Genomic DNA, 12,118 nt, shown 5'->3' on the forward strand with positions numbered 1-12,118 from the left:
TTTAGGTGGTGCATTGCAATTTCCTCAAACGCTGAACCGCACAGGAAGCATTTTGATAGCAGTGCTCGGTTCCATCAGTGGTATTTCCATGCTTGAGAGCACTGGGTTGGTGTGTGATTGCAGCAGGGATTTTTTTTTGTAGCAGGAACTCTTTTGCATATTAGGCCACACCTCCCTGATGTAGCCAATCCTCCAAGAACTTACAGGGCTCTTCTTACGGGGCCTACTGGAAGCTCCAGGAGGATTGGCTCCATCAGGGGGATGTGGCCTAATACGCAAAGGAGTTCCTACTACAGAAAAAAAGCTCTGGATTGCAGTATTTTCCCTACCTTGGCTTAAAAATGAAAACAGCAGAATGTTGAGATGTGGTTTTGAACCTGAACTATGGAATGGTTTCCTGATTTTTAATTTTTCGATTTATACCCCGCCCTATCCCGCAAAGGGGCTCTGGGCAGCTTGCGACGTTAAAAAAACCTTACAAAACATCAAACAGACTACATCCAAACTAAATAATCTACATCAGGGGTGGCCAACGGTAGCTCTCCAGATGATTTTTGCCTACAACTCCCATCAGCCCCAGCCAATGGATATATATCCAGCAGGGGTCTTCTGACTTTCTTATGAAGGCCTAGATCTCTTATGTCCTGTTATTGGCCCTCCAGAGGAACCGTCTGGCCAATGGCTGAAGCTGATGGAAGTTGTAGGCAAAAAAGCATCTGGAGAGCTACCGTTGGCCACCCCTGATCTACATTCAAACGAAATAATCTCATAATTACAGAATTAACAGAAACCAAGATCCACATCATTGGCAACGAGTCATAAACCGTATACAGGCTAGTAGTGTTCAGCATAAACGCCTAGATGGTAAGGTGTTGTGGGGAGCGATGATTTCAGGGGACACCGGCTGGATCAATTAAAAGCCTGGCAGAAGAACTCCATCTTACAGGCCCTGCGGAACTTAGATAAGTCCCTTTCATATCACTTCTTATCTGATCCTTCAGCTGGAAATGCTGGGGACTGAACCTGGGACCTTCTGCATGCAAGGAAGAAGTTCTTCCAGTTTGGTGTAGTGGTCAAGTGGGCGGACTCTTATCGGAGAGAACCGGGTTTGATTCCCCGCTCCTCCACTTGCAGCTGCTGGAATGGCCTTGGGTCAGCCGTAGCTCTGACAGAGCCGTCCTTGAAAGGGCAGCTTCTGGGAGAGCTCGCTCAGCCCCACCGAACCTCACAGGGTGTCTGTTGTGGGGGAGGAAGATAAAGGAGATTGAGAGCCACTCTGGCTGAGATTCAGAGTGAAGGGTGGGATATAAATCCTTCTTCTTCGTCTCCTCCTCCTTCTCCTTCGTCTCCTCCTCCTCCTTCTTCGTCTCCTCCTTCTTCTCCTCCTCCTTCCTTTTCCCTCCTTTCTTTTCCCTCCTTTCTTCTTCTTCTTCTTCTTCGTCTTTTTTCTTTTTCCTTCTTCTTCTTCCTCCCTTAAGCCACAGCTTACATATTATGTTTGAATGGTATGCTGCTTTCTAGCTTCTCTCTCCCACCCTCCTAAAAATGCCACCCATCTGGTCATTTGTGCTGCCGCCCCTACATTGACCGCCCCCTACCCCGTTGTTTTGCAGGAGCTCCAAGACCGGATTGACGAGCTGCAGTCTCAGCTGGAAGTTTTTCGGACTCAAGGCAAAGTGGTCCGACATTCGCTGAAAAGCTCCCTCTACGAGGAGCTGGCCAATGGTGGCGATGAAAGCAATCCTGGTAAAAGCTGCCCCCCATGTTTTAAGCATCAGGACCCAGTCCTCTTAGGCTACTGATATTGATCCTAAATTAGGGCGCCCCAAACTGAGTGACCCATGGAGTTACACCCTACAAGTGGCTAGTGAGTTGCATTCAGCTTTTAGAAAAAAAGCGAATTTTAAATAAAAGTGGCTGATGCGCGCTTTTCTTTGTTGACTTGTGCTTTATAGAGGTCGGTTCCGAGGAGTGCAACCCGCTGAACATGAGCATAGAAGCGGAAATGGTCATGGAACAAATGAAAGACCAACACCAACAGGATCTCCACAACCTTCAGCAGGAACTGGAAAACACAGTAAGCCACTGCCAGGGAAACAGGAAGCCTGAAAGACCAACCAAAGAATGTAGTGATGGCCAGAGATAAGGGAAAGGGCTCTTCTGATGTTCTTCTCAGGGAAAGGCCTCGGCCTCTCTGCCTTGTTGTTGGCCCTCCAGAGGAACTGGTTGGCCCCTGTTTGAGACAGGATGCTGGACTAGATGGATCCTCATTGGTCTGATCCAGCAGGCCTCTTCTGAGGTTCTTATGAAGACTTAGACCTCTATGTCCCATTTGCTGGACCTCCAGAGGAATTGGTTGGCCACTGGTCTGCTCCAGCAGGGCTCTTCTGATGTTCTTCTCAGGGGAAGGCCTCGGCCTCTCTGCCCTGTTGTTGGCTCTCCAGAGGAACTGGTTGGCCCCTGTGTGAGACAGGAGGCTGGACTAGATGGACCCTCACTGGTCTGCTCCAGCAGGGCTCTTCTGATGTTCTTCTCAGGGGAAGGCCTCGGCCTCTCTGCCCTGTTGTTGGCTCTCCAGAGGAACTGGTTGGCCACTGTGTGAGAGAGGAGGCTGGCCTAGATGGACCATCACTTGTCTGATCCAGCAGGGGTCTTCTGATGTTCTTAAGATTTCCTTGGCTGTGTCTGCATAATAGGCAGGGCTAAATGGACCCTCACTGGTCTGATCCAGCAGGGCTCTTCTGATGTTCTTCTCAGGGGAAGGCCTCGGCCTCTCTGCCCTGTTGTTGGCTCTCCAGAGGAACTGGTTGGCCCCTGTGTGAGACAGGATGCTGGACTAGATGGACCCTCACTGGTCTGATCCAGCAGGGCTCTTCTGATGTTCTTCTCAGGGGAAGGCCTCGGCCTCTCTGCCCTGTTGTTGGCTCTCCAGAGGAACTGGTTGGCCCCTGTGTGAGACAGGATGCTGGACTAGATGGACCCTCACTGGTCTGATCCAGCAGGGCTCTTCTGATGTTCTTATGAAGGCCTAGAACTCTATGTCCTGTTATTGGCCTCCAGAGGAACCGGCTGGCCACTGTGTGAGGCAGGATGCTGGACTAGATGGACCCTCACTGGTCTGATCCAGCAGGGCTCTTCTGATGTTCTTCTCAGGGGAAGGCCTCGGCCTCTCTGCCCTGTTGTTGGTTGGCCCCTGTGTGAGACAGGATGCTGGACTAGATGGACCCTTACTGGTCTGATCCAGCAGGGCTCTTCTGATGTTCTTATGAAGGCCTAGAACTCTATGTCCCATCTGCTGGACCTCCAGAGGAACTGTTTGGCCACTGTTTGAGAGAGGAGGCTGGCCTAGATGGACCATCACTAGTCTGATCCTCTAATGTCCTTATGAAGGCCTCGGCCTCTACACCCTGTTGTTGACCATCCAGAGGAGCTGGTTGGCCACTGTGTGAGACAGGATGCCGGGCTAGATGGACCCTCACTGGTCTGATCCAGCAGGGGTCTTCTGACTTTCTTATGAAGGCCTAGATCTCTATGTCCTGTTATTGGCCCTCCAGAGGAGCCGGCTGGCCACTGTGTGAGACAGGAGGCTGGACTAGATGGACCCTCACTGATCTGATCCAGCAGGGCTCTTCTAATGTTCTTAAGATTTCCTTGGCTGTGTCTGCATAATAGGCAGGGCTAGATGGACCCTCACTGGTCTGATCCAGCAGGCTCTTCTGATGTTCTTCTCAGGGGAAGGCCTCTCTGCCCTGTTGTTGGTTGGCCACTGTGTGAGACAGGATGCTGGACTAGATGGACCCTCACTGGGCTCTTCTAATGTTCTTAAGATCTCCTTGGCTGTGTCTGCATAATAGACAGTGCTGGTTCTCTGGCTAAGGCACCCTGGCATGACTTCTGGTCACCATGATAAGAAAATCACCTGCACGCCCCGGGGGCTCAGCTCTTTCCTGGCCATTAGCAGCATAGCAGGTGAGCTTTAAAGGATAGAGAATAAGAAACGTCGACTGCGGGGTGACATGATCGAGGCTTACAAGATTATGCACAGGATAGAGAAGGTAGGGAAAGAAGTCCTTTTCTCCCTTTCTCACAATACAAGAACTTGTGGACACTCAATGAAATTGCTGAGCAATCAGATTGGAATGGATAAAAGGAAGTCCTTCTTCACTCAAAGGGTGATTAACCCATGGAATTCACTGCGACAGGAGGTGGTGGCAGCTACAGGCATAGACAGCTTCAAGAGGGGATTGGATAAGCATATGGAGTAGAGGCCATTTGTGGCTATTAGCCAGAAGGTATAGATGGAACACTCTGTCTGGGGCAGTGATGCTCTGTATTCTTGGTGCTTGGGGGGAAAACAATGGGAGGGCTTCTAGTATCCTGGCCACACTTATGGACCTCCTTCCTGATGGCACCTGATTTTTTGGCCACTGTGTGACACAGAGTGTTGGACTGGAGGGGCCATTGGCCTGATCCAACATGGCTTCTCTTATGTTCTTCTGTGACACAGAGTGTTGAACATATGAAGCTGCCTTATACTGAATCAGACCCTCTGTCCATCAAAGTCAGTATCGTCTTCTCAGACTGGCAGCGGCTCTCCAGTGTCTCAAGCTGAGGTTTTTCACGCCTACCTGCCTGGACCCTTTTTGGAGATGCCAGGGACTGGATGGGCCACTGGTCTGACCCAACATGGCTTCTCTTACGTTCTTATGCCTGGGGCAAGTGATGCTGTGTATTCCTGGTGCTTGGGGGGGGGGCACAGCAGGAGGGCTTCTAGTGTCCTGGCCCCACTGATGGACCTCCTGATGGCACCTGGTTTTTTGGCCACTGTGTGACACAGAGTGTTGGACTGGATGAGCCATTGGCCTGATCCAACATGACTTCTCTGATGTTCTTATGTGACACAGAGTGTTGGACTGGATGAGCCATTGGCCTGATCCAACATGACTTCTCTTATGTTCTCATGTCTGGGGCAGTGATGTTCTGTATTCTTGGTACTTTGGGGGCATAGAGGGAGGGCTTCTAGTGTCCTGGCCCCACTGAAGGACCTCCTGATGGCACCTGGGTTTTTTGCCACTGTGTGACATAGAGTGTTGGACTGGATGGGCCATTGGCCTGACCCAACATGGCTTCTCTTATGTTCTTATGCCTGGGGCAGTGATGCTCTGTATTCTTGGTGCTTGGGAGGGGCAACAGTGGGAGGGCTTCTAGTGTCCTGGCCGCACTGAAGGACCTCCTGATGGCACCTGTTTTTTTGGCCACTGTGTGACCCAGAGTGTTGGACCGGATGGGCCATTGGCCTGACCCAACATGGCTTCTCTTATTTCCTTATGCCTGGGGCAAGTGATGCTCTGTATTCTTGGTGCTTGGGGAGGGGCACAGTAGGAGGGCTTCTAGTGTCCTGGCCCCACTGAAGGACCCTCCTGATGGCACCTGGTTTTTTTGGCCACTGTGTGACCCAGAGTGTTGGACTGGAGGGGCCATTGGCCTGATCCAACATGGCTTCTCTTATGTTCTTATGCCTGGGGCAAGTGATGCTCTGTATTCTTGGTGCTTGGGGAGGGGCACAGTGGGAGGGCTTCTAGTGTCCTGGCCCCACTGAAGCACCTCCTGATGGCACCTGGGTTTTTTGGCCACTGTGTGACACAGAGTGTTGGACTGGATGGGCCATTGGCCTGACCCAACATGGCTTCTCTTATGTTCTTAAGACAGGAGAGCTTTGTGAAAGCATTTGGCGGGTGCCTGGGATGGTGTCCACAGGCTCCCATGAGCCCCTTGTTCAGGACTCCCACTCCAGCGATTTCTCTCATTTCCTTGCTTATTGTCCAATGAGGTTGCCCCGAGGCCTTTGTGAGCCGGGAGCCTGTGGAGACGCTAACCCAGGTCGCTTTCCTTCTCTCGGCTCAGATCCACCACTACAAGAAGCAGCTGGAGGAGACGCAGAGCCACTGCGAGGAGGAGAAGGCCCATCTTCAGCAGAAGTTCTACCAGGAGATGCTAAGAAGGGAGCAGCAAGTGGACGACCTCCAAACCCAAGTTTCTGAACTCCGGGCAGAGCTGGCCCAACTCAGGCAGAGGGCTGGCCCGGAACAGAGGGAGGTGCCGTTGGGTGCGGAGGAGCCAGTCACCGGCCAAGAGGCTCTAGGGCTCCATCATGGAAGGGAGCTTCAGGCCCAGGTGGAAGAGACGCGGGGGAGTTTTCACCGAGAGCGGGAGGAGCTGATCCAAGCCGGGGTTTGGATGGAGGCGAAAATGCGATCGATGGCCCAGACCGTCCAAGAAGAGAAAGCCGAGTTGGAGCACGGGTTCTGCAAGCAGCTGGAACTGCTGGTGGAGAAACACGCCCTAGAGAAAGAGCAGATCCGGCAAGAACTGGCCGAGAAGCACCAGCAGGAGCTCCAGGAGGAGAGGTGGGTGGCATCAGGTTGCCTTTTACAGTGAGCATCTCGAAGTCTGACTTACAGAGAAAGGTCCTTAATCTCATTTAACTGCCTTCCAAGCATGCGTTATGTCGCATACCCCTGCAGTCGGTGGAAGGCCTGCTAAATTATATCAGCTCAGCATCTGCCTTAAAATGCTTCTTGAAATAGAATTGTCCAAATAAAATCTTATTCCTATCATCCTTTAAAAATGACTCTCTCCTATGTGGCATGAGAAGATGATCTTGGCTTTATATCCCGCCCTCCACTCCGAAGAGCGGCTCACAATCTCCTTTACCTTCCTCCAACACAACAGACACCCTGTGAGGTGGGTGGGGCTGGAGAGGGCTCTCACAGCAGCTTCCCTTTCATGGAAAGAGGCTCAGAGCGGCCCACAATCTCCTTTCCCTTCCTTCCCCACAAGAGACACCTTGTAAGGTGGGTGGGGCTTAGAGAGCTCTTCCAGCAGCTGCGCTTTCAAGGACAGAGTCTCAGAGCGGCTCACAATCTCCTTTCCCTTCCTCCAACACAACAGACACCCTGTGAGGTGGTTGGGGCTGGAGAGGGCTTTCCCAAAAGCTGCCCTTTCGAGGACAACCTCTGCCAGAGCTATGGCTGACCCAAGGCCATGCTAGCAGGTGCAAGTGGAGGAGTGGGGAATCAAACCCGGTTCTCCCAGATAAGAGTCGGCACACTTAACCACTACACCATCTGTCTGCTTTATATGTTTTGGTTATTCCCCCCCCCCCCTTGTGTGTGTGTGTGGGGAAATAGTAGAAAGTTCATCAAATCTTCGAGTTCAGCAAAATTCTCACAGGAAGTTTAAACAGTGGATCCCAGAAGCAAATATTGGGAGGGAGGGGAAAGAGCACAATAACGTTTAGAAGTTCTGGAGTTCCACTCTGGTGAGCTCCTGCCCAAAATGAGGCCTGTTTCAAATGAACTTTCAGAACTGCGGGGCTGGCTTGGGAGAGGGGCCAACTGGGGAGCTACAGAATTTCCAGCACTCTCCGTAAACCTGGCAGGGGGAGCGCTACGAAGCCCAGCTATGTTTATCACGTAGCCAAGATGGAAACCTTTTATTCTCTTTGTTGGTGCAGCAAGCCAGCGTTCCAGTTGCTTCCCGTCTGGCAGAAGAGAAGGGTAAATGATTGTCATCTGTCTTTATGATGGCTGCTATTTCTTATTTTGCCCCCTGCTGCCCTCTGGCAACTCTGGGGCTGTGTTTATAACAAGCAGCCCGATAAATGCTGCTAGTTCAAAGGGCTCTTGGAGCACTTTTGGAGGCTAGATGGTCTTCTGACAGCAATGCTGATCCTGTGAATTGAAAGGTCAAAGTAGTCCCCCCATGCAAGCACCAGTCGTTTCTGGCTCTGGGTGATGTCGCATCGCGACGTTTTGAAGAGCCCCGTGGTACAGAGTGGTAAAGCTTGCAGTACTGCAATCCAATCTCTCTGCTCGCAACCTGAGTTCGGTCCCGGCAGAAGCTGGGTTCGGGTAGCCGGCTCAAGGTTGACTCAGCCTTAAGCTGCTAGGACATTGTATGCGCAGCTGTGGAAACAAGAAAAATACCAGAGAAATGGGACTGGATTATGAAAGTTTTATCATGGAGTGAGATGGACAAACTAACTAGAACTCTAGAGATGATGGGGGAGAGAGAGTTGTGATGTTCCTGCATTGTGCAAAGGGTTGGACTAGATCAGGGGTGGCCAATGGTAGCTCTCCAGATGTTTTTTTTTGCCTACAATTCCCATCAGCCCCAGCCAGCATGGCCAATGGCTGGGGCTGATGGGAGTTGTAGGCAAAAAACATCTGGAGAGCTACCGTTGGCCACCCCTGGACTAGATGACCCTGGAAGTCCCTTCCAACTCTGTGGTTCTGTGAAAAGCACTTAGCCAAATATTTAAAAAATACTTCGAAAGAACTGTTGAACCACAAATGGTTTGGAGCCCTAATCCTATGTGGATCACGGTTGGGGGGAGAGGAGAAACAAGACAAAGTTAAAAGCTTGCAGGTGGGGTTCATGTTTGGGGTGGGGGATGCAAGAAGAGATCCTAAGTCTGAAAAAGCTGAGGACTGGAGTCTTAAATGACCTGCTCTGTTTCTCAGTCAGCAGAGATTTTAGTAACTTAGAAGGGAGCACATTCAGCCGGGGCTCCGGACTCTGCACTGGCTGCCAATATCTCACCGAGTTCGGTACAAGGTGCTGGTCATTACCTTTAAAGCCCTATATGGCCTAGGACCTGCCTACCTGAAGGACCGTCTCTCCCCACATGTGCCCCAGAGAGTACTGAGATCGGGAACTCAAAATCTCCTGGTTGTCCCCGGGCCAAAGGAAGCCCGGTTGAAAACCACAAGGGACAGGGCCTTCTCTGTAATGGCCCCGTCCTGGTGGAACCAGCTGCCGGAAGAGGTAAGGGCCCTGCGAGACCTTGTTCAATTCCGCAGGGCCTGTAAGACAGTCCTCTTCCGGCTGGCCTACAACTAACCAGCACTGAAACTGAAACTGAGCGGAGCTGTAAGACCGCCGTATGTCTTGAATGTTTTAAGTATAACTATGCGATTGTTTAGATTTTTAGTAGGTAAATTGAGAATGACTAATTTTTATCCATAATTTTATATTTTTATGTTAGATTTTACATGTTGTAAGCCGCCCTGAGCCACCTGGTGGGAAGGGCGGGATATAAATTACAAAATAAATAAACAAACTTGTTGTGTTGACCACGTTTAGGATAAAAATGGAAAGCGAGTTTAACGGAAGACTCTCGCAGGCCGAGGAGCAGTTTGCAATCGACCGGCAGGCCCTTGTGAGCAAATACGGGGAGGCGGTCAAAAATCTGGAAGAACGCTACCGGCAAGAATTGCAAGAGCTTTCCAAGTTGCGGGAAGAGGAGAAATCCGGGTGGGAATTTGAAAAGGAGGAACTCATCCAGGAAGGTGCAGAGGCCCAGGAGAGATGGAAGGAGGTATTTGAGAAGGAGAAGGCTCTTTCGTCAGTGTTGACCCAAGAGAAAGAGCTCCTGGAGAAGAATTTCAAGGAGCTCGTGAACTCGTTGATGGTGGAGAAGGAGCAGCTTCAGAAGGAGATCGGGGAGGCAAAGAAGCAAGAAGGTGAGTTACGGGGTCAGCTCTTACACATCGAAGCCAGTCTCCAGAAGGAGCTGAGAGAGAGGGAAGAAGAAATCGCTGCTCTCGAGGGAAGCCGGAAGCAGGTCAGCCGAAAGCTTGAGAAGATGGAGATGGAATTTTTGCATGAGAGAGAAGAACTGAATTCCAGACTGGTGGCTCTCGAGCTTTCGAAGGAAGAGGCGATTCTCAGAGCTTCCGCAGAAGAGCAGGAGCTGAGGTTGGAAGTCGCAAGGCTTGAAAGTAAAGTGGAAGAACTTCAGCGGGAGTTGGTTCACCTGACTGAACTGCAGAGAAACTGTGTCCTACAAAGCCAACATGCAGAAATTGGGGGTGATGATTTTCCAGGGGAAACCCAGGAGAAAAGAGAGGTGCGAGATGACCTTCCAAACATGGAAGACGTTCAAGATCCAACAGGAGATGGAGACACGGCAGAAGTGTTAGCAATGGGAAACTTGCGGTACGAGCTGGAAGAGCCCGTTCATTCTCCACCTTTCAGCCCAGCCACTCCAGAAATATTTGTGGAATCTCAGCTCCTGAATCCAACTGACAAAGACAGTGATGACGAGCAAGGACAAGATCAAATGGAAGAGGGAGATGCAAGTGAGCATCCTATCACAGCAAACGAGACGGCAACCTCTAGAGAAATGACAGAGATGTGTCCTGACTTGGACAAGGCCTGTGAAGAAATTCGGTCTGAGAACGAGACCCTCAGACACAAGAATCGGCAGCTGCAAGAGAGGATCTGTCTCCTGGAGATGGAATGCAAGCAAGCAGCTCTCGATCGGCAAGACATGGCTTCTCAGGTCCAGAGAGAGCTGGATGAGATCCTTCAGGCGATTCCAAGGCCCAAGACGTTGACCTGTGGAGATGACGAGAGAGAAGAAGAAAGAGCCCATCAGGCAGAAATGGATGTCGCGCAAACGCATCCCGACTGTACAGCAGAAAACCAGAGCCTCTTTGCTGATGAGTCCGAGGTTGACTTGAGTATTGAGGAAGTGACTGACTATTCCTTGCAGTTTTGGAAGGACCACGGCGAAGCTATTAAAGAGGGGGAGCTGAAGACAGAGCACAATGCGAGCGACAGAGCCCAGCTCAAAGTTCTTGCGCTGTCCGAAGAGCTCCAGCTGGAAAACCGAATTCTAAAAGCCGAGGTGGTGAACCTGTTTGAGCGGAACAGCAAGCTGGAGAGCTACATGCCGCGGCTGATAAGCCTGCAGCGCGGGTTAGAGGAAAGCGCTCGAGCCAACCTCAAATGGAAACAGGAGAAGCAGCGACTCCAGGATAAAGTGAGGGAGCTGGAAGAGGCCCGGGACCAGATGGCAGTGGAAAACCAGGAACTGCAGAGCACGAATCCGCGCTTGCGTAGCCCGCATGGGAAACTGGAAGACTTTATGGGAACTCTGAAGGCCCTGAAAGGGAGACCCGGCCTTTGCGCAGAGGGCACCAAAGAGGCGGAAGCGGAGAAGAGGGGACTCCAAGAACTGAACTGGAAGCTGAAAGAGAGAGTGGCCACGCTGCTGAAGCAGAGCGCCCAGGAGAAGGACCACTTGAACGTGGTACTCCAAGGCTTGCAGTGCACCTGCATGGAGCAGCAGCAGCAGCTGAAGCGCTGGAGGTAACAGGGGCTCGCGCCGCAGCCTAACCTCAGCCGCTCGGCTCTGCTTCTTGGCACTAACCCCCTAGCCCTTCCCCGGCCGCCTCGTAACGGCTCCTGCTGACTTCCTCTTGCTTCTTGTATTAACAAGTAGATTAACCCGGGCTAGAAGACAATGCCTTCTTGGATTCTCTTAACTTTACTCTCTTGGAGACCCACTGCTTTTAACATGGGCTAGGCGAGTCTGCAGTTTGGGAGTAGGGGGAGGGGCTTAGGGGCATGTTTTTAATGGTCAACGGAGGGTTCGGCTAATTGCAGAAAAAAGTGCTTGAATGTTGCTAAATGCTTGGGCTAATACTTCTGTATGATCGCTCCGCCTCTGCAGCTCTTTTCTCTTCCTTCCGTCCCTCAGCCACAACAGTGCATTTCATTTATGTTTCCCTCGTTGCTTCCTCCTGCCCACTCTTAAGCATCTAAATATCTGCTGTATTTAGATATAAGTCCATTTTAAAGATAGGTTGATGACTGTCTAGGGAGGACTGCTGGATCATCTCATACAATGGCCAGCCAGTTCCTCTGGAGGGCCAACAACAGGGCAGAGAGGCCGAGGCCTTCATAAGAACACAAGAAGAGCCCTGCTGGATCAGACCAGTGAGGGTCCATCTAGTCCAGCATCCTGTCTCACACAGTGGCCAGCCAGTTCCTCTGGAGGGCCAGCAACAGGGCATGGAGGCCGAGGCCTTCATAAGAACACAAGAAGAGCCCTGCTGGATCAAACAAATGAGGGTCCATCTAGTCCAGCATCCTGTCTCACATAGTGGCCAACCAGTTCCTCTGGAGGGCCAACAACAGGGCATAGAGGCCGAGGCCTTCATAAGAACACAAGAAGAGCCCTGCTGGATCAGACCAGTGAGGGTCCATCTAGTCCAGCATCCTGACTCACATAGTGGCCAACCAGTTCCTCTGGAGGGCCAACAAC

The 12,118-nt window shown here is 51.4% G+C and overlaps 1 protein-coding gene across 1 annotated transcript in view; it reads left to right on the forward strand.

The window, feature by feature from the left end:
* The window catches only part of NIN (ninein), a 133,999-nt gene that overhangs the window by 78,561 nt on the left and 43,320 nt on the right, over positions 1 to 12,118 (forward strand). The window contains 4 exon segments of the mRNA XM_060261416.1: positions 1,614 to 1,746; positions 1,956 to 2,077; positions 5,905 to 6,407; positions 9,148 to 11,160. Coding sequence (XP_060117399.1) covers positions 1,614 to 1,746; positions 1,956 to 2,077; positions 5,905 to 6,407; positions 9,148 to 11,160 — 2,771 coding nt within the window.

Source organism: Heteronotia binoei, chromosome 21, assembly GCF_032191835.1.
Source record: "Heteronotia binoei isolate CCM8104 ecotype False Entrance Well chromosome 21, APGP_CSIRO_Hbin_v1, whole genome shotgun sequence".
NCBI lineage: Eukaryota > Metazoa > Chordata > Lepidosauria > Squamata > Gekkonidae > Heteronotia > Heteronotia binoei.